This window comes from Suncus etruscus, chromosome 17 (assembly GCF_024139225.1).
Source record: "Suncus etruscus isolate mSunEtr1 chromosome 17, mSunEtr1.pri.cur, whole genome shotgun sequence".
NCBI classification, from domain to species: Eukaryota; Metazoa; Chordata; class Mammalia; order Eulipotyphla; family Soricidae; genus Suncus; species Suncus etruscus.
The window spans coordinates 56,100,027-56,125,633 of NC_064864.1; the positions used below are offsets into that span (position 1 = coordinate 56,100,027).

The following is a 25,607-nucleotide window of genomic DNA, read 5'->3' on the forward strand; positions in this document are numbered from 1 at the left end:
AAGTTGAATTCTCAGGACCCTCTTATTTTCCTTCTTTCAAAATGTTTTTAAAAACTATTTGCCCCTCATAAAACTGACATGAAGAAAATATTATGCCAAAGATTTTCTTCCTCATAAGTTCTACAAAGGGTCTAAATTAAAAGGAAAATATAGTAATAAATGGAGGGAATGATGAGGGTTAAATATGTTGTTCCCATTCATAGTCAGCTTGGTTTTTGGTCTTCTGACAGTTGGTTGCTGGAAAATGCTTAAGGGCAAAAAAAAAGTGTTAAAATGTGATGTGGAATCTTTACATTCTTCATTCTTGTCAGTTTTTCCTGGTTTTAGCCCTTTCACTTCCCATTTAATTCCCTCTGGAAAAGAAACTCTGTCTTTCCTCTGGCCATTCCCCTTCAATGTTTATGTTGTAAGACAAAATTATTGCCTCTTTTGGTTAAAAAATAAGATTGGCACATCATTCTCAATGTAATTGAGGGTAGGGGGCATAAATAGGTCTTAAAAGTAGGTAAAGCATTTGCCTTGCACTCAGCCTACCCAGGTTCAACCCTGGCACCATATGTTGTGTCCTGAGCATCACAAGAAGTTATGTCCTCACACACACCCTTGACCCCCCCTCCAAAAAAATAAAAGAATGACCTCGGGTCAATTCCTGGTATTGTATATGGTTGTCCCCTGGGCACCTCCAGAAGCAGTCCCTGAGCATCACCAGGTGTTGCCCAAACCCTCCTGCCCCAAAAAATAAGTAGTTGATCATTATCAACCCCATACAATATACAACATCATAGAAAGCCCAAACAAAACTTTAGATAAATCCAATAAATAAAAAATTTATGTCAGACTTTATAGCAAATTCTTTTTTTTTTTTTAATGATCTATTTCTCAGATCATGCTCCTGGCACATAAACAAACTCCTGTCACTTTATGCCTTCAAATCCCTATTAGCACTCAACTCATTTTTTTTGGTTTTTGGGTCACACCCGGCATCACTCAGGGGTTACTCCTGGCTCTACGCTCAGAAATCACCCATGGCAAGCTCAGGGGACCATATGGGACACCAGGATTCAAACCACCGACCTTCTGCATGCAAGCAAACGTCTTACCTCCATACTATCTCTCCAGCCCCTTTTTTTACAACTCTTAAGTGCTATCTCCATAACCAAACAGATTGACTCATACATTGTTCTACAGTTGCAAAGATCTGCATATTGTTTGTTTGTTTGCTTGTTTATTTGGGCCACACCCCCTGATATTCAGGAATTAATCCTGGCTATGCGCTCAGAAACTACTCCTGCACCATATGGGACCTTAGAGATTGAACCCAAGTCTGTCCTGGGTCCACCACATAGTGCAAGGCAAACACCCTACTGTTGTGCTATTGCTTTTTTGGGCCACACCCTGTGATGCTCAGGGGTTACTCCTGGCTATGAGCTCAGAAATTGCTCCAGCTCAGGAGGGACCATATAGGATGCCAGGAATCTAACCAAGGTTCAAGGTCCATCCTGGATTGGCTGCATGCAAGGCAAATGCCCTACCACTGTGCTATCGCTCCGGCCCCAATATCTGCATTTTTAAAAATTAATTTCTTTATTTAAGCACCATGATTACAAACGTGTTTGTAGTTAGGTTTTAGTCATAAAAAGGACAACCCCCTTCACCAATGCAACATTCCCACCACCAATGCCCTCATCTCCTTCCTCCCTCGACTCCTGCCTGTATTCAAGATAGGCATTGTACTTTCCTCACTCATACCGTTGTCATGATTGTCATGATAGTTACTAACTGCACTCTAACTGCACTCCCTACTCATTATTGTAAGATTCATATCATGAGCCAGTCCTTCCAGCCCTCATCTTTATTGTCTCTGGGTATTATTACAATAATGTCTTTTATTTTTGTTAAATCCCATAGATGAGTGAGACTATTCTTTGTTTATCTCTCTCCCTCTGACTTATTTCACTCAGCATAATGATTTCCATGTCTATCCATGTATAGGAAAATTTCATAACTTCATTTTTCCTGACAGCTTTATAATATTCCATTCTGTATATGTATCAAAGTTTCTTTAGTCATTCATCTGTTGAAGGGCATCTGGGTTGTTTCCAGATTCTGGCAATTGTAAATAGCACTGCTATGTATATAGGTGCGCATAGGCATATTTGTATTGTGTTTTTGTGTTCCTACGGTATATCCCTAGGTGTGGAATAGCTAGATCATATGGGGAGCTCAATTTCCATTTTTTTGAGGAATCTCCATACTGTTTTCCATAAAGGCTGGACTAGACATCATTCCTACTAGCAGTGAAAGAGAGTTCGTGGGGCCCAAGTGGTGGCATGGAGCAGTAAGGCTCCATGCTTGCTGGCGCTAGCCTAGGACGGACCGTGGTTTAATCCCCTGGCATCCCATATGGTCCCCCAAGCCAGGAACGATTTCTGAGCACATAGCCAGGAGTAACCCCTGAGCATCACCGGGTGTGCCCCCCCCCAAAAAAACCCAAAATAAATAGAGTTCCTTTCTCTCCACATCCCCACCAGCCCTGATTGTTTTTGTTTATTGTGATGTGTGCTAGTCTGTGTGGCATGAGAATGATACCTCGTTCTTTTGATTTACATCTCCCTGGTGATTAGTGATGTGTACCATTTTTTTCAAGTGCCTTTTGGCCATTTGTATTTCTTCTTTGAGAAAGTATCTGTTAATTTCTTATCCCCAATTTTTGATGGGGTTAGATATTTTTTTTCTTGTTAAGTTCTGTCAGTACCTTGTATCTTCGATATTAGCCCCTGTCTGATGAGTATTGGGTAAATAGTTTCTTCCATTCTGTGGGTGGCCTTTATATCCTAGTCACTATTTCCTTTGAGGTGCAGAAGCTTCTCAGCTTAATATAGTTCCATCTGTTTATCTCTGCTTCCACTTGTTTGGTGAGTGCTGTTTTCTCCTTGAAGATACCTTTAGTCTCACTGTTATAGAGTGTTTTACTGCATGTTCTTCTATATACCTATGGTTTCAGGTCTGATATCAAGGTCTTTAATCCATTTGTATTTGACCTTCGTGCATGGTGTTAGATGGAGGTCTGAGTTTGCTTTTTTTAGCCTGTGACTGAATAGTGGTGCCAATACCACTTGTTGAAGAGGCGTTCCTTGCTCCATTTTGCATTTCTTTTTTTTTTTTTTTTTTTGGTTTTTTTGGGCCACACTCGGCTTTGCTCAGGGATTACTTTTGGCTATCTGCTCAGAAATAGCTCCTGGCAGGCACAGGGGACCATATGGGACACCGGGATTCGAACCAACCACCTTTGGTCCTGGATCGGCTGCTTGCAAGGCAAACGCCGCTGTGCTATCTCTCCGGGCCCCATTTTGCATTTCTTGACCCTTTATCAAAGATTGATTGTGTGTCTGGGGAACATTCTCTGAACACTTATCTATTCCACTTATCTGAGGGTCTGTCTTTATTCCAGTACCATGCTGTTTTAATGAGTATTGCTTTGTAATACAATTTAAAGTTGGGGAAAGTGATACTTCCCATCTTCTTTTTCCTAAGGGTTGCTCTAGCTATTCACAGGTATTCATTGTTCCTAATGAATTTCAGAAATATTTGATCCACTTCTTTGAAGAATGTCATGGGGATTCTTAGAGAAATTGCATAAAATCTGTGCAAGGCTTTGGGGAATATTGCTATTTTAATGATGTGAATCCTATTAATCTATGAACAAGTTATATGTCTTCATTTTCTTGTGTCATCTTTTTTTGTGTGTGTGTGGTTTTTGGGTCACACCCGGCAATGCTCAGGGGTTATTCCTGGCTCCAGGCTCAGAAATTGCTCCTGGCAGGCACGGGGGACCATATGGGACGCCGAGATTCGAACCGATGACCTCCTGCATGAAAGGCAAACACCTTACCTCCATGCTATCTCTCTGGCCCCCATCTTTTATTTCTTGAAGCAGGATTTTGTAGTTTTCTTTGTATTTGTCTTTCATGTCTTTAGTTAAGTTGACTTCAAAGTATTTGAGTTTGTGTGGCACTAATGTGAATGGGATGTTTTTTTTTAGTTTTTTTGTTTTTGGTTTTTGGTTTTTGGGCCACACCCAGTAGTGCTCAGAGGGTACTCCTGGCTGTCTGCTCAGAAATAGCTCCTGGCAGGCACGGGGGACCATGTGGGACACCGGGATTCGAACCAACCACCTTTGGTCCTGGATCGGCTGCTTGCAAGGCAAACGCCGCTGTGCTATCTCTCCGGGCCCGAAGGGGATGGTTTTTAATGTCCATCTCTTCTCTATCATTATTTGTGTACAAGAAGGCCATGGGTTTTTGTGTGTTAATTTTGTAGCCTGCTACTTTGCTATATGAATATTTTTGGTAGAGTATTTAGGGCAGGGGTCTCAAACTCAATTTACCTGGGGGCTGCAGGAGGCAAAGTTGGGGTGATCCTTGAGTACAAAGTCAGTAGTAAGCCTTGAACATTGGGGGGTGTGACCCAAACAACTAAAACAAAACAAAACAAAACAAAAAAGATTTCTCTAGGGCAGGGCCACAAAACGTTGTACGGAGGGCCATTTGCAGCCCCTGATTTAGGGTTTTTTAAATATAGTAGCATGTCATCTGCAAACAATGAAGAATTTGACCTCTTCCTTTCCTATCTGGATGCCCTTGATATCTTTTTTCTTCTCAATTACGATGGCAAAAACTTCCAGTACTATGTTGAATAGGAGTGGTGAGAGGGGGGCAGCCTTGTCTTGTACCAAATTTTAGAGGAAAGGCTTTTAGTTTATTGAGAATAATATTTGCCATTGGTTTTTAGCAAATTCTTGAGGGTTGATGGAAGAAATTTGTTTCATTTGATGTGTGTTTTTCCTCAGGATGGAGACATTTATTGACTGTATTTTCCCAGTCATATCTACATTGAGAAAGATGAGCACCTCAGTAATTCTCTCTCTCTCTCTCTTTTTTTTTCTTCCAGGTAAGAATAAGTAAGGAGCAAGATCACATTATAATAATTCCCAGAGGCCTATCCTTTTCTGAAGCCACAGCCTCCAATTTGGTACTGTTTTTATTCCTTTGGATTTTTTTTTCTGCACTTCCTCGTACTTTTTTAAGTTTTTTAAAATTGTAATCAATACAGAAGAAAATAAGATAACTTAGGAATAGAAAAACATTTACTAATAAAAAGAGTAGATTTTGTTGACTTATAAAAAGAAAAGCTTTAGGGTTCAAGGAAAACAGGGTAGGGCTCAAAGATAGTACAGTGGGCAGGGCACTTGTTTTATGCAGGGCCAATCCAGAGTTAATCCATGGCATTCCATGTGGTCCCCTGAGGCCTGCAGGAATGATTCCTGAGTTCAAAGCCAGGAGTAACCTCTAAGCACTGCCAAGTGTGGTCCAAAACAAACTAACAAACAAACAAACTTTTTCCACTGGGACTGGAGCTATAGTACAGTGGTAGGGCATTTCCTTGCATACAGCCAACCCAGATTCAATTTCCAACATCTCATATGGTCCCTGAAGCCCACCAGGAGTGAATCCAGAGTACAGAGCAGAAGTAACCCCTGACCAATACTTGATGTGCCCCCCACTCAAAAAAATTTTTTTCTACTCACCCTGTGCACTCTGTTTTTCCTAATTTGTTGTTACCATTTGGGGGTTGTTGTTGTTGTTGTTGTTGTTGTTTTTGGTTTTTGGGCCACACCCGGTGACTCAGGGGTTACTCCTGGCTGTGTGCTCAGAAACCGCTCCTGGCTTAGGGGAACCATATTGGACACCAGGGGATTGAACCGCGGTCTGTCCTAAGTTAGTGCATGAGAGGCAAACGCTTTACTGCTTGCACCACTGCTCTGGCCCCTGTTGTTACCTTTTTTTTGCCACGTGCTATACTGTTTCTCCAATTTCTGGAATTTGGGATGTTTTTATTGCATACTCAAAGTCTATATATTTATTTAAATATTAAACAGTTGGAATATGTATATTGATCAACCTAGTATTTTACTTTTTCATGATTGCCACTGCCATTGGCCTATAAAGCAATTGGTTCTAGTTGCTGCACTCCTAACAAATTGTTTGTTTGTTTGTTTGTTTGCTTTTTGGGCTACACCCGGTGATGCTTGGATTACTCCTGGCTATGTGCTCAGAAATCACTCCTGGCTTGGGGGACCATATGGGACACCAGGGGATCAAACCGCGGTTCATCCTAGGTTAGCGTGTGCAAGGCAAATGCCCTACTGCTTGTGCCACCACTTCAGCCCCAAATAGAAATTTTCTTTTTTTTTCTTTGGTTTTTGGGTCACACCCGGCAGCACTCAGGGGTTACTCCTGGCACTATTCTCAAAAATCGCTCCTGGCAGGCTCGGGGGACCATATGGGATGCCTGGATTCCAACCACTGACCTTCTGCATACAAGGCAAATGCTCTACCTCCATGCTATCTCTCCGGTCCCTTGAAATTTTCTATTTAGTTTATAAAAATCCAGGCTTGTGTGACCTTCAATGATGACTGTAACTTACTCTGTTTCTTATCAAATGCTAAATTTTGTTGGACATTACCTTTTTTTATAATTAAGTTTTATGGGAACAAAATGGTATTCGTTCTTTTATGATCGTTTCTAACTGCTTTTGTACTCAGATAGTTACGAAGTGATTAGAGCATAGACTCAAATATTTATTTATATAGATCTTACCCCTAAAAGTTCACTACCAAGCTTGGGACCAGAGTGATAGAACAGCGAGTAGGGCATTTGCCTTGCATGTGGCCAAACTGGGCTGACACAGGTTCAGTCCCATATGGTTCCCCGAGCCTGCCAGGAGTGATTTCTAAGCATAGAGCCAGGAGTGACCCCTGAGCGCCACCTGGTGTGGCCCAAAAACAAATTAATTGATTGGTTATTTGATTAACCAATTTTAATTAATGAAAGTTCACCACCTTCTGATTTAGCTTTAAAGTCAAACTTTGGTGTATCTATAACAAAGATCTTCTAATTTTCTCAGGTGAAAGTCAACATAATTGGAGAAGTAGTTGATCAGGGAAGTACTAATTTGAAAATTGACCATACAGGATTCAGTCCTCATGCAGCAATCTACTCAACACGTCCCGATGTGAAGTGTGTCATACATATCCATACCCTTGCCACAGCTGCCGTAAGTCATGGAAGGGAGAAAAGCAACAGTGACTCTGGACAGTATATTGTTATCCTGGTTTTCCTTATCTGATGCTTTACTGTATACATTCTTTCAGACCCTGTCATTCAAATTGTTTTTAAAGTGTTCATCTTCTGCATTCCCCATACAAGGTCTTTTGGGCCAAATCCTACCATTCTGGAAACAACTAGAAAGATAGCATTTGAGTTTTTTAATTTAATCAGTTCTTAGGAGCATACCATCACCCATATTTGGTACAATATTTGGTTGACTTGTATTTCAGAAATCCTTTTTCTTTTGCTGGAGGAAGCAAAGATCTAAAGTAGGAAATGAGGGGCTGGAGCATTTGCTTTACACACAACCGACCCAGGTTCAATCCCTGGAATCCCATATGGTTCCCTGAACCTGCCAGGAGTGATTTCTGAGTGCAGAGCTAGGGGTAACTCCTAGGCACTGCTGGGTATGGCCCAAAAACAAATAAAATAAAGTAGGAAGTGAACAGAAATGGTGAACAATGAATACAATAGGAATTTCAAACATTGCCTAAACTGAATCAGGTTCTTGTGAAAGTGTTTTTAGTGACCAAATGTGTTATCTTGGCATGAACCCAATCAAATAGGTATCATCGATGAAGTGTGGGATCCTTCCAATATCTCAGGAGTCCCTAATCCTAGGAGACGTTGCCTATTACGACTACCAAGGCTCACTCGATGAACAGGAGGAGAGAGTTCAACTACAGAAAGTTTTGGGGCCAAGTTGTAAGGTGCGTAGTAGAGTTCCTCACTAAGGAGCTATTTTTGTTGCTGTTGCTGCTCAGTGTGAGCTATGCCAGTTATTTCAAGTGATTGCTTTGGGATTCTATTTTAGGTGCTGGTACTCAGAAATCATGGCGTGGTAGCACTTGGAGAAACAATTGAGGAGGCTTTCCATTATATTTTTAATGTACAGATAGCCTGTGAGATTCAGGTAGGAAAAACTTAATATGCCTCCATTCTTGCTTTCCTATTTGTTTGTGCAGTTGTACTTACTTTATTTGCACTTATTTCCAAATTTCCTATTGGTTGATGTGCTTTGTTTTGTCTTTTATAAGAAGTTCTGTTTTACTTTAGTCAAAAAAGTCAATTCAATTATATAATTGTGTGCTTAAAAGTATCGTTTTCCTCATGAGTCTACTTGTTAAGATAATTTAATTGCATGTTTCTCCATTTTACTTTCTAGTATTCTGTTGCAAATAAAGAAAAGTAACTGTCAGTCATCAAAGATCATATATGTATGGTCACTTTTATAAAAATTTCAAGTTCAGAGTCAGAAGTTTTATGAACTCTTGAACTTTTCTCTCTCAGTTCTACAGCCCATTATTTTAAGTTGGCTATTTCTTAACTATTTTTTCTTTAAAAAATAAAGTATTTGACAACCTAGATCCCCTCTTCTAAAAAGCTAAGTAGATTCTCTTGAAGTGAATAGAAGTTATCTTAATTCATTGGAAGTGTCACCCCAAACAAGCAGACAAAACTTTTCCTACATCTCTAACTTAACTGCCAACTTCTTTCCTTTTTTCTTTCTTCTCAAATGAGGCTATGAAAAATTGAATTAACATACCAAGCCGGAAAATTTTTTTACATAGTATGTGCCTGTGGTCCTTTAAAATTATAACTTTCAACACAAGGATTAACTGAGTAGCCTTGGGAAATGGCAAGAAAAAAAAATACTTTAGAACTTGGCAAGAGTATTCAGTCATTTGAAATCTATTCAGAAGTATAGTTCTGAATGTGTTTTCCATCAGGCAAGAGTAGAGTTGTGGAAGGGATCTTTTACCAAACAGCCTATCACAAGTGTGTTGTGTTGTTTTATCTTATTGTTAGTCTAAATAACCAACTTTCGGATACTTAGTGGATTAAAATTGTCCCTTTGTTGGTTTTTGATTTGGAGACCAAACCCTGCAGTGTGCAGATACTATAACCCCAGCTCTGTGCTCAAAGGGAGGGTTTTCCTTTTAAAAATAAAGCTCTCTCAGGACCTGAGCTATAGCACAGTGGTAGGGTGTTTGCCTTGCATGTGGCTGCCCAGGACAAACCTGGGTTCGATCCCCAGCATTCCATATGACCCCTGAGCCAGAAGCAATTTCTGAGTGCATAGCCAGGAGTAACCCGAGTGTCATCGGGTGTGGCTTCAAAACAAACCAAAAAGCAAAACTCATGGGAGCCAAAGCAATGGTGCATCTGTTAGGGCACTTGACTTGCTTGCAGTCAGCCCAGGTTCGATCCCCAGCACCCCATATCATTTCCCAGGCTCGTCAAGGAGTGAGTTCTGAGTGAAGAGCTAGAAGTAAGCACTGAGCTACCAGGTGTGGCCCAAACTACCCTCTACTCAGAAAAGTAAAGCACTTGTGATAGTCCTTAGCATTGGTAACTCCATGTTTTACCATTGATTACAGGTGCGAGCTTTAGCAGGGGCAGGTGGTGTAGACAATCTCCTTGTACTGGATCTTCAGAAGTTTAAAGTATTCACTCACGATGTAGCAGTATCTGGAGGAGGCGGCGTGAATTTGGGTGCCCATCAGAAATGGAAGGTTGGTGAGATTGAGTTTGAAGGACTGATGAGGACTTTGGACAATTTGGTAAGTGAATAATTGAATATAATCTGAATTTCATGTTTTTAAATTAAAGAGTAGATGCTTCCATCTTGCTTTGATTATAGAACATAATTGTTTTTCTAGGAGCAAATTCATTCAGTGTAATCTTCCTACATTTTAAAGAGTCACACAGTGAAACATGCAGCTGTCAACTAATCTTAACCTCTTCCACAAAAAATCAGAAGGCAAAATTGCCTTTAGATCCAGGAACAATACAGAAACAAGCACTTAAATTTGTCCTGCAGAAAACTAGTTTATAACTAGGGAAATATTTCTAGTCAGCAATTTTGAAATTAACTTTGTCAGGAACAATAGTTTGAGTGGAAATTGCATCATCAGCGAAAATCAGTTTTACCCAGATCTTGAAATCTGCATCATTTTAACTCTAGAGTTAAGTAGAGCTTAAGTGGGACTTGGAAGGAAGCAGTTCTCTTTATTTTTTCAACAAAAAAGAGTCATTGGAGTCATTGTTTAAAGAAATTTGTAATCAAACTTCTATATTGGTGTAGATAGATGTATAGATATACACCTATGTTGGTAGAGATATCTATGTTGGTATAGATAGCTATAGATAACTGTTTAAAATACGTTTTTTCTTTTTGTAGGGGTATAGGACAGGCTATGCTTATAGGCATCCGCTTATTCGAGAGAAGCCTCGGCATAAGAGTGATGTGGAAATCCCAGCAACAGTGACTGCTTTTTCCTTTGAGGACGATATGATACCAATCTCGCCCCTCAAGTACATGGCACAGCGGCAGCAGCGTGAAAAAACAAGATGGCTGAACTCACCCAACACATACATGAAAGTGAATGTGCCTGAGGAGTCTCGGAATGGAGAAACCAGTCCCAGAACCAAAATCACAGTATGTCACTATTTTACCTGGTTTGCCTGCCAAATGTTTTATCTGGTTCCTGGATCAAAAACCTGCATGTACTGTGTCAAAAATACTGGGGAAGTTGACGGTAATTTTGACAACAGTATTGCATTTACTTATCCAGTATTTGTGAAAACAACTTTGTCATGGCCACTTATCATGAATTACATTAAATTCTCCTAATACTGAGACAGTGCTCTTGCTCGCTCTCTCTCTCTCTCTCTCTCTCTCTCTCTCTCTCTCTCTCTCTCTCTCTCTCTCTCTCTCTCTCTCTCTCTCTCTCTCTCTCTCGATGAGAAAACTGAGGCACAGAAGTTTTAAACTATTTTGTGAATGGTTGAGTGGGATTGAATGTAGTCTAAAGGAGAGCTCAGTTCTTTTTCACTACATTAATCTGCTTTGTATTTGTCTAGTATCTGATGGGGCCAAAAGTGCTAAAATATTATCCATAGCCATACATAAGCAAAACCCTTGTAGGGCTTTGTTAATCTTTGCCAAGATATGTGGATTATATTATCTTTTAACAGCATTTTGTTGTGGCTCTGGTTTGGTTTTAGAGCGCTTATTACCATTGTGCAGATAAATCAGTAATGTTCAGTGTGTAAATGCCAAGGTAATCAGTGGGTTTTCCCTTGTCTAGATGATTTCTTTTCCTCTAGAAGAAGAACATAATTAAACTCATTAGTTTTCCAGATTTAATTTTGACAGATTGATGTCCAGTCATCATTAATCTTGATGAATATAACCTTCTTTAAGACTGTATAAAATTTTTTCATCACAATTATTCTGATATATTATAGATTACTTCAGATTTAAACCCTTTATAAAATTTGAACCTAGTCTTTTCCATCAAACAAACAAAAAAAAATAATAAAGGGACTGTAGTGATAACATAGTGGGTAGGGTGCTTGGCATTCACATAGCTGACCCAGTTTCAGTCAGTAGCATCTCAGATGGTCCCCTGAGTACCTCCATGAATGACCTCTCAGTACAGAGCCAGGAGTAACCCCTGAGCTTCACTAAATAAATAACAAAATAAATATTTGGGAAACTAAATCTTAAATCATGTTGGTGACTTCTTTTTGTCCTTTTGTTTTTGTTTTTGGGCCACACCTGGTGGTGCTCAGGGGTTACTCCTGGCTCTGTGCTCAGAAATCGCTCCTGGCAGGCTTGGGGGACCATATGGGATGCCGGAATTCAAACCACCACCGTTAGTCCTGGGTCGGCTGCTTTCAAGACAAACGCCTTACCACTGTGCTATCTCTCCAGCCTGTTTTGATGACTTCTTGGTCATTATCAGTGGATAACACTTTAGTGCAGGAGGTACTCTCGGATGTGAGTTAATGTGAGATGTATGCTTAAAATACTTTGAGCATTATGGTTTTAAGAACCAAGAAGAGGGCCAGAGTGATAGCACAGCAAGTACGGCATTAGTCTTGCATGCAGCCAACACAGGTTTCATCCCTGGCATTCCATATGGTTCCCAGTGATTTCTGAGTGCAGAGCCAGGAGTAACCCCTGAGCACCACTGGGTGTGGCCCAAACGCCCCCCCAAAAAAAAAAACCGAAAAGAGAGGGCCCAATAGTGCAGAGGTTAAGGTGTAAGCTTGCATGCAGCTTATCAAGTTTGATTCCCCTAATGAGGCCCTAGAGAACCCCTAAGCACCATCCAGGTAAGTGAGGCCTGGTGCTAGAGCAGAACCACATCCTTGGACCATTCCATTGACTGAGAATCTCTGGAAGGGGTCCCAGGACTTCTGAGCACCATTTGGGTGCCACAAGCCCCTCTCCTTTAAAAAAAAAAAGCAAAGAATAAAGAGATTAATTAGCAGGGCAAGTTGTAGAGGCTTTTTAGGTTTTGGGAGGAGTGGGTTTGTTGCTTTTTCTTTTGGAGCTACACACAGTGTTGAATAAAAATATAAAATATATATTTCACGTGTTGTGTGAGGCCCCCCAGGCACCAAGTTTCTAAACCCTTGGGTCTGAAGAAGCAGGCCAATGGCGGAAAAATAATTCACAAGCAGTCAGTTAAAGTTTCATTGGAGTCAGCTTGCTTTTATTCCATGGCCCTGTCCACACTGAATGTCTCTTTCTCTGTCTCTCTCTCTCTCCTCTCTCTCCTCCCTCTCCCTCTCCCTCTCCTCTCCTTATTCTGCTCTCTCGCCTCTCCCAGCCAGACTTTTTATTTTTTATTTATAGCAGCCCGCCCCATTTCAGGTGTGGATGGGTCTGATCATCCTGGTGGGATTAATATCTCCAAAGAAAGTTTAGTTAAAAGAGCGTTGGGACAGGATTACACACAGTACACCCAGCTGTACCCACGGTCTACTCACAGCTGTGCTGTGAGTAATTAATTTTAATAAAACAATATTTTAATGTTGTTTGTGAACCTTTTTTCTAACAAATCAAATTGCTTAAAGTGTTGAGATGGTTAGATGGTACAGTGGGTGGGGCACTTGTCTTGCATGCAGCTAACCCAGGTTTGATCCCCAACCCTGATATGGACCCCCAAGCCATGCCATAAGTGAGCCCTGAATGGAGAGATAGTAGTAAGCCCTGAGCACTGCCAAGTATGTTCAAAAACCAAAAGCAAAAATAAAGAAATCTATATCTAAATAACTAACTAGATAAAATATAAGCAATGTATGCTCCCTCCTCTTTGAATCAAGAAAACCTACTATATTTCCTTGATACAAATTTTCATCATTCTTTAACACTTTTGTTCTTTAGTGGATGAAAGCAGAGGACTCCTCTAAAATCAGCAGTGGGACGCCCATCAAAATTGAAGATCCGAATCAATTTGTTCCTTTAAACACAAACCCAAGTGAGGTACTAGAAAAGAGAAATAAGGTAAGACATGGACTTCTATGCCCAGGAGAAACTTTTCATTCATTGCGTTTTTATATTTAATATTAGTACCCATATTGTTTTCTCCTCATGCCCACCACCCCTTTACCAAGATCTCCCCTACCTTTGTCCCCAGGAGCTTCCCCACTTCACCCCTGCTTAGCATTCAGACCTCCTCAGATCACAGGGCTTGTTTCTTTTGATGATTATCTAATCAGTCCCTTGCTTTGTTTCTTTTTACTCCACTGTGAGATCATCTATTATTTGTTATTTTCTTTCTGCCTCATTTCACTTAGCATGACTTCTCCAATCCCATCCACATAGCATCAAATACAGAATTTCATCTTTTCTTGTAGCTGAGTAACATTCCATTGTGTGTATATTCCACAATTTTTTTTATCCACTCATCAGTTGTTGAATGCTGGGCTATTTGCAGAAATTGCCTATTGTAAAACTGTGATGGATATAAAGGGAGGGGTGTGCGTATTTAGGAGATATTTTATGCAGGTTTTTTGTCTAAATTTAATGATTTAATATGATTAACTTAGTGGTTGGAATACAGAAAAGAAATTTAATTAACTCAGCATAATTTGAGCTTGTATTTAATACTTCCAACTCTGCTAGTCTCTGGTAAGTGAACTTGTATTGTTGGAAAATATAATTCTGTTAACAGTTTGTCAATAGGTATTCCTATTTCAGAAAGAATAGAGGTGGGAATTGAAATGGCTCTCACTCTGTGGTGGTCAAAGAGTAATAAGCTGTAGGGAAAGAGAAAATTAAAGATATCTGCCTTAATGCCTCCCAAGAAATTTTCATTATTGTTCTTGCCATTTAGATTCGAGAACAAAACCGATATGACTTGAAAACAGCAGGACCTCAGTCTCAATTGCTGGCTGGAATTGTTGTGGATAAGCCTCCTTCAGTAAGTCAATGAAACAATATGTTCTTTTTTTTTTTTTTTTTTTTTTTTTTTGACCTACCATCTTAATTTCTTATTTTTTTAACTATGGTTATTTACTTTAACCTTATTTAAAGATGCAAATAATTCACAAGTTTTAAAATGTCACCTTCAAACGCAATTACTGGTTTTTTGTTGTTTCAACCATTTGGTTAATAATCAGTTTTAGACCTCAACTCTATTTCATCAGGACTATGCCATCAAGTATAAAATCATTACCATTGTTAATGTATCACTATAAGAGCAAAATATTGACAATTATGACTGTAGGATGCCATCAATTATAAAATGAAACCCATTTTCGTAGATGAAAAAATTGTGAAGGCAGAATCCATTTTAGACTTAATGAATGAATGCAGTGACACCTTTTACGGAAGATGGGCTTTAACCTGTTTCCCCACACTTCCTTCTTCAGTCTTTTAGTAGGGTTGTATCACAGAACTTTTTGTTATAGCAGCTTTTAGTATTTCTATCCTTTAACCTTTATTGGTGAGCTATATAGTAGCTCTGATTACATTTACTTTCTTCCTGACTCAGTTTTCCTTCCCCTATAGTTAATTAGTTAATAAAGGTATCCTTTTCTTCATTATTAGTGTTTGGGGCCTTTGTTTATCCTCAAACTTTTCAACAATATTATAAAGTCTGTCCATATTATTTCCATGAGGTCAGGTTCTGTCTCAGTTCCAGCCTTCTGTAAGTGTAGTTCATCAGAGCTGGTTCTCTTCAGGCCAGTTGTACTGGCTCATGTTCCAGCTTCTGTGTTTCTCAACAGAGTTATGGCTGTTGACTAAATCCTGTCTGCCTCTTACTTCATCTCCTCCTCTATCATGGGACACATCCTCTCCTAGTTCTCTTCCAAAGGATACAGAGAAAAGGTTACATTCTGAAATCCCTGTGTCCTACCTTCAAATGTACATACAAATAATGGATGTAGAATTCTAGATAATAAGATTTTGGAAATAATTTTCCCAGTAAACATGGGAAGCATTAGTCTGCTGTCCCCTGAGGCCACGCTATTGTTAAGTAGAAGAGCATTGTGATTTCATGTACCTTTAGATTTGTGTTCTTTTTATTCTGCCAGCCTTGTTTTCAACTCTGCTGTTCTAAAATATAATTCATGTTGGTATACTTTGTAGTAGTTCTCTTTTTAGTCTTTGTTCTTAGCTTGTAGCAATCCTTTTTAATCTGTAAAGTCATATCCTTCAGTGTTGGGTGTGTTGGGTTTTTTTTTAACTATTTCTTCAGCATTTCCCCACTGCGATTTCTTTATTCTTCTGCTTAGAAATATTGTTAGATTTCTTTGATCAAGCCTCTGTTCTTGTTATTTACCTCTTCTACTTGTTTGTCTTCTTAAGACCTACTTTCTGAGACGTTTACTTGACTTTATTTTCTAATTCTATTCCATTTCTGTTTTTAATTTTTACTAGGATTTTTTTGTTGATGATGTTTTTGTTTGGGGGCCACGCCCAGCGATGCTCAGGTGTTGCTCAGCAATGCTGAGGGCCCAGAACTCAGGAATTACTCCTGTGGACCATATGGGATGCCAGGGATTAAACCCAGGTGGATCACTTGCAAGGCAAATGTCCTACCAGCTTTACTCTCTGGCCCAGTTTTTATTATCCCTTTTGTATTTCTTAAAAAATAATAATAATAACATCCTGAGGCTAGAGAGATAGCACAGTGGGTAGGGCACATACCGTGCATGCTACCACGCACAATCTCCTGAGCAACTTTTCTAGGAGTGATTCCTGAGCACAGAACCAGGAAGAAGCCCTGAGCACCACCAAGTGTGGCACAAAACAGCGAAAATAATACCATCTTGGTCTTTCTTTCAGAGACAGGTTTTTCTCTGACAGATTTAAAGGGAATCCATTTTAAATTTTCTTCAACTGTGGTAATTGTCTTTTTTCCTTGCGTTCCCTTTTCTTTTTCACTCTGTTCCTTTTCATTCATGTCTGGTAAACAGGGGTAGTGTGTTTATACTTAAGAAGGGGAGACTGAACCCCAAGCATAGTCTCCAGACGTGGGCACAAATTGGGAATGAGAGGGTAATTGAATTTGGACCAGTTCATTTCTCTGGGGTCTCCCCAGATGTTAATGTTTGCAGTTTTTTTTCTGCTAACATCTTTTTTTCTTTGTCTTACTGATTTTTTTTGGGGGGGGGGCCATCCCAGAGTCCTCAAAGACTACTCCCAACTTGGTGCTCACTCCTGACAATACCAAGGAATGATCCTGGAACTCCTGCATGCAGAGTGTCCTCTCAAGTCCTTTGAAATGATCCCTAACTGTCTTGTAATTCTTTTCTAGAGCCTTTAATTTATCTGGAGAATTCTCCTGTCATCCCTCAGTTTCCTTTCATTGTTCTGGGAACCACAGCTGTATTTCTCTTCAGTTCTGAAGAATAAACTCAGTCTGTAAGATGGAAAAGAGATAATGCTTGACTGTGTGAATGGAAGGGACCTGACGAATCTTCCTTACTTCCTTTAATTTGTCCCCCTCTTCAGCTTTTGTTCATCATCATTTGTGATTCCTGAAGAATGTCTCTCATTTCTTGTCAGATTTGTCAGAAAAACAACCTTTGTGTCCTTCCATGAGGGCTAACTTCTTGCTTCTACCCACTCTCGCACTTTTGCTGCTGCCCAAAATGTGTTACCCTTTCTCTCCCATTCTTGCATCCTTAAAATTTTATACTACTTTTTGTTTTGTTCTTTTTCGTTTGGGGGCCAACCAGCAACACTTGGACTACTTCTGGCTTTGCACTCAGAAATCAGTCCTGGCAGACAGAGGGGACCATATGGGATGCAGGTGATCAAACCCGAGTCAGCCTCTTGCAAGACAAACACCCTACCTGCTGTGCTATGCCACTCTGGCCCCATTTTGTTGTTTCTTTACTATCATTTTACTGGGTTTGGGAAAGGAAGTCTTTATTTTTTTTTTTATTTTTTTTATTTTTTTTGGTTTTTGGGCCACACCCGGTAACGCTCAGGGGTTACTCCTGGCTATGCGCTCAGAAGTCGCTCCTGGCTTGGGGGACCATATGGGACGCCGGAGGATCGAACCGCGGTCCGTCTCCTAGGCTAGCGCAGGTAAGGCAGGCACCTTACCTCCAGCGCCACCGCCCGGCCCCAAGTCTTTATTTTTTATAATGCATGGGTTAATTAATCAAAATTAAGCTGAAAGTCTCATTAATTCTTTCCTAGAGAAAATAGCTACAAATTTGTTTTCAGAGTAAATTTAAAGAAGTTCTTTTGAGGAGTGAACGAGATCAATCAACAGGCTTGAGTGCACGCTGAGGTTTGATCCCAAGCACAAGATGATTTCCATGTGCATATGACCAGCAATACCCGTGAGCACCCCAGATGTGGGCCCAAAACAAAAGAAAAAAATTTTCATTTCATTTTCGAAATAAGTCTTTTTTTTACGGGGACTTTATGAAATGGAGTGAGTGTTTTTAGAATAGTTCTTAGTTATATAAAGTTTTTTAAAACATGACTTGGTTTTTATAAGTTAATGAAATTGACTATACAAAGTTATGAAGAAAAATCATTGGCAATTTTTGGGACAATAATCAAAAATTATTAATGTGGTGTTTATTAAAAGCTTTTATTTTCATTAGACAAATGACAAACATTTCTTTTTTTTTATGTTTAAACTCTTCCCTGTGTTGTTGGTCTCTCTCTCTATGGATTCATGCGTGTGCTTGGTTGTGTTACACAACCCTGGTGCTCACTGAGGAGAGGCGGGGGGCACCCATGCTTTAATTTTGGAGCTTGCACAGAGCCCTGACTAGCACCACAAGCGACAATAAAGCTATGCAGCATCGATGATGGAACATAGGGCCTTCTATTTGGAAAACGGGCACTTTTGCCACTAAACCAGCTCTTGACCTGAATATTTTAAATAAAAAATGTTGCTTTATTTCTTATGATTATTGTGATTTGGGGTCTAGCAAATGTTATACATACATTTCTCTGTGTGTACATGTGTTTTTAAGTACAGCTATAAATAATAAAGATACAGATAAAACTGTTGGTAATAGGGTCTGGAGAGATAGCACAGTGGTAGGGTGTTTGCCTTGCATACAGCCAACCCAGGACGGATGGCGGTTTGAGTCCCGGCATTTCCATATGGTCCCCCGTGCCTGCAAGGAGCGATATCTGAGTGCAGAGTCAGGAGTAGCCCCTGAGCACTGCCGGTGTGACCCCAAAAAAATCAAACAAAACCTGTTGGTAATAAGTCAATGTTTTTTTTTGTTTTATAAGACCATGCAATTTGAAGATGATGATCAAGCACCCCCAGCTCCTCCAAACCCCTTTAGTCATCTCACAGAAAGAGAACTTGAAGAGTATAAGAAGACAATCGAACGCAAACAGCAAGGCCTGGAAGGTTTGTTAGCTTTCAAGTGTTAAAATTCATCTTAGATAAACCTGAGATAGTCACAGTGCTAACAGAGAAGCATCTTGAGTGGGCTAGAGAAGGCAATTTTTATTTTCCTTTTAGAGTGGATAGTTCTTTGTCACTCTGAGTCCTTTTCTAATTAGCAGGGCTGCTAAAATGCAAAAAGCTACCACAGACAACCTATCTTAAAATATAGAGGCAGCTCTTTTTCTCAGAAAGTAATCTAATTGTTAGCAAATCTATATTAAAATGAAATCCCCAGATGAGGAAAGGATTACTAGTTAAGTAAAGTAAATGAAGATTTATTACTAAGCATTGCATAGTGTGTGACTTCTTAAAAAGTGTTTTGCTTTGGGATAATTATAGGTTCACAAGTATGTGGAATTAATGTTTTGTATGATTCGTTATTCCTGGGTTCTCAAAGTGCCAATATTGTTAACTTCAGAATCAAAAGGGCAAACTACTGGAATTTTGTGTCACTTTCTTCAGGTAGTGGATACTCTAGTGAGGTGTTTTTCCAACTTCAGAATCCTTAATAAGGTTTATATTGGACAATTATGAACAAAAACATCCCAGCTAATTTGATTACTAGCTCCTTTTCCGTAAGTGACTCTTCACAGCAGAAATTCTTAAACTTGGGTCTTTGAACAAGTCATCTAAAAATATTTGCTTCATTTGTGTGTGATATTAAAGAGGTGGGTGTGGTAAGTTGGAGGCTAGAGGTTTGTGATCCTAAAGAGAGGAGGGAGGAGTCTAGAGCATCTACAATATACAGTTGAACTTTGACCCAAAGCAGAAGAGAACCAAAAGTTAAAGAATTTTTATTCATGTTAACTCTTATAAAGAAGAACCACCATATTTCACCGCATAATTATTTTATACTATATTTTGAAGAATACTGACAGGTCTAGGGGAGGGCATTGTCAGGTTTTCTAAAGTTCCACATAAGGTTGCACTTCACTACCCCACCAAAAAAATATTCAGGATGAAATCTTTGACAGATGAGGTGAAATGCAGTAATATCAATTTAATGCCACACAGTATTACTACCTATGTTACAAAAGGGGTCATCTTGGGGCCGGGCGGTGGCGCTGGAGGTAAGGTGCCTGCCTTACCTGCGCTAGCCTAGGAGACGGACCGCGGTTCGATCCCCCGGCGTCCCATATGGTCCCCCAAGCCAGGAGCGACTTCTGAGCGCATAGCCAGGAGTAACCCCTGAGCGTTACCGGGTGTGGCCCAAAAACCAAAAAAAAAAAAAAAAAAAAAAAAAACAAAAGAGGTCATCTTTACTCACTGATATAAATACCTTAAGTGTATGTGGTGATTTATTGAATTCATTTATTCTAATAATAAGATTGGAAACTGATTTTGTACTTTGTAAAACATTCCTTTAATCTTTTATTTTTTGAAAGCCTAAAGATGTCAGGTAACAAATACTGCACCTTAGAACCATCACCTTTTATATATAACGTTATAGTTTCTTTTACATTATGACCTTTCTTTTATATTTCAACCTTCTAAATTAGCTCACTAATACTGCTTTGACAAGAATCACTAACTGATTATTGTTTCTAAAAATTCAGTGAAATATTCTGCCTCATTTATGAGCATCATTGTGGGGTTATAATTCTTTAGGCTGCTCAATATATTTTGTTTCTCTAACACACTCTATCAAGAGCTAAATGCATTTATATTGTTTGCCTGGGCTTCCATTAGCTATGCTTCCTTTTTTTGTAAGCCTGTATTTTAAATTACTATTACAAGTCAGAAATTTTAATATATTAACCTCCTCTTAGTGCATAAGTACCAATATACAGAATAACTGTCAGCATGCTTGGCTCATTGCTTAGAGACTGTCATCTCTGTATGCAGGCACTGGATGTATGCACTAGCTTCTTGGAAATCTTAATGCTTCTTTATTTTTGCATGGCTTTTTAACCAAACTCTTATTCGACAGATGCTGAGCAGGAATTATTCTCAGATGACGCTTCATCTGTTTCACAAATTCAATCTCAAACTCAGTCACCGCAAAATATCCCTGAAAAATTAGAAGGTATCTGATATAATTTCCCATAGCATTTTCTGAGTAAGTCCTGACAGTCTGTCCATCTGCCATTGTTTTCTTAGAAAGAAATTGAGCACCTAATTTACAGTAAGTTTGTCATGGATTTTACTTCAAGCTCCCAATATTTTATACTTTTTATTAAATGGGGTGGTACTTTGGCATAATTTCTATTGATTAATCCTGGATTTTGACAACCTATACTCCTTAAGAATTTATGAAGTAAAATCAGTTTGTTGGGGCTGGAGCAATAGCACAATGGTAGGACATTTGCCTTGCATGCGGCTGTCCTAGGATGGACCTGGGTTTGATCCCCGGAGTCCCATATGATCCCCAAGCCAGGAGCGATTTCTGAGCACATAGCCAGGAGTAACCCCTAAGCATCACCGGGTGTGGGCCAAAAACAAAAAAAAAATCAGTTTGTTGTATGTTTTCCAACTAGAAGTATGAAATATTTATACTTTTAATTGCCAAATGACCCCCAAATTAAAGAAAACAATGTTATTGTTCTCATTTATACTGGCTTTTATGTACAAGAAATTTTCAAGTCATCAAATCATATATCTCTAGCCTTTACTCTTTAACAACTTTGTTCCCTTCCCCTTTGTATAAAACTTAGCTTCATGCTAGTAGATCCATTGTTTATTACAACAATCATTTTTATAGATGTAAAGTATTGCCTAGTATATGGCTAAAACATTTTTAATTGTGTGCAGTAAAGATGCTATTTAAAATAGCATTCAAAAAACTCACCCTCCTCTTTTGTAGAAAACCACGAGCTATTTTCCAAGAGCTTCATGTCAATGGAAGTTCCTGTCATGGTGGTGAATGGCAAGGATGATATTCACGATGTGGAAAATGAGCTTGCTAAGCGAGTGAGTAGGTTAACTACAAGCACGACCATTGAGAACATCGAGATTAGCATTAAGTCTCCAGAAAAAATTGAAGAAGTCCTGTCACCTGAAAGCTCACCTTCAAAGTCACCGTCCAAGAAAAAGAAGAAATTCCGCACTCCTTCTTTTCTGAAAAAGAATAAAAAAAAGGAAAAGGTTGAAGCCTAAAGATCTTTTGTAATAATTATTATTACAACGTGACATTGCACATTAAAAGACCGCATTTTAGTTGATCATTAATACGTAGTGGTAGATTGGGGGTATGTAGCAAACTGGACTTTTAAAAACTGGAAAAAAGGTTTTACTTTTAAAGAAAACATGATACCTACTTTAAAATTCATCTCTAATTTTATATGTTCAAAATAGTTTTGAATTTTTAAACAATGGCGACTCTTCACTTGCTCTGCCCTCATGAAGTATATTTATAATTCGTCACAGATACCTGTCTGAATTACTTCAGCCTTCTCCATAAGATTTGTTGTGAAAAATTACCAGTGAGCAAACTAGAGATGTTTTATGTCTTGATATGGCTTCACCTGGTAATCAGATTATAATTTTTTGTATCACGATATGGACTGTACCTTTTGGAGTCCCATGTTCTCAATGGGCATTAACAGAATGCTTTAAAAGCTTCTAAGCTAAGAATCTATATCATTAGTATACACTGGCACATAATTTTTTAAAAAATTTTAAGAAAAAATAATTTGGAATTTTATTCATAGTATAAAATTTCTTCACATGAAGTAATTTTGTTTGCCAAAAAAAGGTCATTTTTAGTAAACTATAATTTTTGAAAACTTCCTTTTATATTAGTTTAGAAAACCCCTTATTTTTCAACAGAGGGGATTTTTGTACACATAACATGAGTTATTTAGTTTAACTCTGGCAAAAATAAACAGATTTTTGTATGTTGAGATATTTGTATACCATTCAGTATAAAAATGTCATAAGTATATTAGCCAATCATTTAACAGTAGAACATATTTAAGATGGCTGGTACTAAGTATACTTAAATATATTTCAAGAATCCAGAAACTTGGGATCAAAGAGTGGTTAGAGAATTTAAAGGTTTCACTGGATTCATGTTTGAATCTTACAATGTATTTCTCTTCCTATTGCTAACATGAAAAAGCTCATATGGTAACTAAAAGAAAGGGGAAAGAACAAGGAAGTGAAAAGATGAAGGGAACAAAAGAGGTGTTACGAAAAGAATTCTGTCTTGGGAATGATTCAGACTTACAATAGGTTTTAAGATGTCAATTGTTCAAAAACTGTTCCAAATTTCTAGACTTCTACTTCTCTGTCTTTTTTGGTTGGTACTGAGTTTTAAATGGATGGAATCTCTTTGTTTGTTTCTCTAGAGGGCATCATTCAAAGAAATCAGTAGTTCCAAGCCCCTTTTCTCTCCCCACCCCCTGTGAGAAAACTACCACTTACTGATTTTTATAAGTTTTTCTTACCTTTCAGTTTTTCTTATCTTTCTAATGTAAATACAAATTCAAAGTAGGCTTAATATAGTTTTTCCCCTGTTCACCCAAGTGATGTGACAAATCAATGTAAAAGCAATGCTCCAAAATGGTCAGTGGATAAAAGTAATTAATCCAAAGTGTTTCTGGAGGGTGAGTGGCATGTAAAAAAAAAAAAATCACGTTGATTACAATGTGTTCTGGGTTTGGTTCTGTTTATTATGTGTATGATGATGCAGAGTTGAAACAGAGCCTGGAAATTTCTTTCTTGATCTCACTAACTACTGGAATCAGTGTTTTAATCTTTTAGTGGAAATTTTCAGTTGCTTAATTCTGTACCTTAGGGGTTTTTTTTCCTATGTTCTACATCATTTATTATGTTGTATTTCAACATATGTGGAAACAGTAACCTGTGAACTATGCCTTTCCATAACTTTTTAAATATATATATCTTAAATGAATGCAATGTGCATAATATTTTTTAAACGCAACAGTGAACTATTTGCACCTTTTGCTAATGCCTCTATTTACTTGCTTTGGCATAAAGAATGAGCCAATGAACCTCTGTGTCCTGTGGAAATGTATAAATGTTATCTGATATTGCTCTTAGATGTAATGCTAATTAATGTTAAATCACAAATAAACAGTATTTTAAATAGATGGATTTGGTTTTATGAGCTTTCAATTTAGGGGTGATTTTAGTCTATTTTAAAATTTATCCAGGTTTTATTTTTTGATTTGGGATTTGGGGGGTGGTTTTGTTGTGGGGCTTTTGTGTGTGTTTTGGGATTCGGGCTACACCAGTCAGTGCTCAGGGTTTACTTCCTAGCTCTGTACCTAGGAATCATTCCTGGTGGAATCGGGACCGTATAGGATGCCGGGATTGAACCCAGATTGGCCATGTGCAAGTCAAACACCCTACCTGCTATACTATCACTCTGGCCCTACTGAATTTTATTTTTATATTGCAGAGAGACTTTGCAGAAGATTATAACTTTTGAATAAGATATTTCCTTATAAATGTTCAAATTAGTTAAAAATTTACTGTATAAAATTCTTCCTGATTTAATGGGGAGATATTTCTTCAAGTGATTTAAGCTTGATGTGGGATATGGTGAATTTAACTTTCTCTAGATCTTAACTTGTAAGGTTCTAATTATCAATTGCATTGCTACTATTTTTTTCTTATTTAGTTTTTGGGTCACATCCGGCATCGTTCAGGGGTTACTCCTGGCTCTACGCTCAGAAATCGCTCCTGGCAGGCTCTGGGTACCATATGGGATGCTGGGATTCGAACCACCATCCTGCATGCAAGGCAAATACCCTACCTCCATGCTATCTCTCTGGCCCCACATTGCTACTATTTAAATTGATGTATACAGAATAGAAAAACATTGAACAGGGCCCGGAGAGATAGCACAGGGGTGTTTGCCTTGCAAGCAGCCGATCCAGGACCTAAGGTGGTTGGTTCGAATCCCAGTGTTTCATATGGTCCCCCGTGCCTGCCAGGAGCTATTTCTGAGCAGACAGCCAGGAGTAACCCCTGAGCACCGCCAGGTGTGGCCCAAAAACCAAAAAAAAAAAAAAAAGAAAAACATTGAACAATATTTTCTGATTGCCCTTCTCTTTTATTTTTAAGTTTTGTAACAATATAGCATAAGGAAAATAACAAGAGGAGGAAATAAGTTACAATTCCACACCTTAATATTCAAAAAATAAATTCAGGGGCCAGAGCTATAGCACAGCAATAGGTCATTTGCCTTCATGCAGCCTATCTAGGATGGACCTTGGTTCGATCCCCCAGCATCCCATATGGTCCCCCAAGCCAGGAGTGATTTCTGAGTGCATAGCCAGGAGTAACCCCTGAGTGTCACCGGATGTGACCCAAAAAGCAAAAAATACTCAACCTCTTCCAGCTCTTGTTTGCTTATATTTTTTTCTGCATGATCATAATGTGCAAGTAATTATATTTTTCCTATTTAACGTGATTCAGCCTAGAATATTTTACATTACATGAATTCTTGTCACTGTTCTTCTTTGTCCTAAATATATATTTAAGCAGGGAAATTTTTATTAAATGAGGGCTAATTGAAATGTTTGTTATAATTATTATTCATTATAAAAATAAAGGATTAAGGCAAAGAATAATAGAACATTATGTGGACATTTGGTCACCATTGCTGTACCACATTCACCATCATTTAATTATTATCATGGCTGTGAACAACTATGTAGTGAAAAACTTTTATAAAGAAAATTTTACATTTTTCTTCGATAAAACTACAGTAACATTATCTTCAATCCTTTCTCGTCCAAATAACCTGAAAGGTTGCCTATGTCTTTATAGCATTTCTTTCTA

At 38.6% G+C, this 25,607-nt stretch overlaps 1 protein-coding gene across 6 annotated transcripts in view; it reads left to right on the top strand.

Annotated features, from left to right (window-relative positions):
• The window catches only part of ADD3 (adducin 3), a 173,163-nt gene extending 149,255 nt beyond the window's left edge, over positions 1-23,908 (top strand). For 5 of the 6 annotated variants that reach the window (XM_049790576.1, XM_049790579.1, XM_049790575.1 and 2 more), the window contains exons 5-15: positions 4,951-5,031; positions 6,968-7,117; positions 7,737-7,880; positions 7,985-8,083; positions 9,552-9,734; positions 10,355-10,612; positions 13,355-13,474; positions 14,307-14,393; positions 18,692-18,815; positions 20,785-20,880; positions 21,658-23,908. In XM_049790576.1, coding sequence (XP_049646533.1) covers positions 4,951-5,031; positions 6,968-7,117; positions 7,737-7,880; positions 7,985-8,083; positions 9,552-9,734; positions 10,355-10,612; positions 13,355-13,474; positions 14,307-14,393; positions 18,692-18,815; positions 20,785-20,880; positions 21,658-21,950 — 1,635 coding nt within the window. In that variant the 3' untranslated portion in view covers positions 21,951-23,908. The remainder of the gene's footprint in view (positions 1-4,950; positions 5,032-6,967; positions 7,118-7,736; positions 7,881-7,984; positions 8,084-9,551; positions 9,735-10,354; positions 10,613-13,354; positions 13,475-14,306; positions 14,394-18,691; positions 18,816-20,784; positions 20,881-21,657) is intronic. The other variant, XM_049790580.1, reaches the window with a different exon arrangement.
• Positions 23,909-25,607: the final 1,699 nt, after the last annotated feature.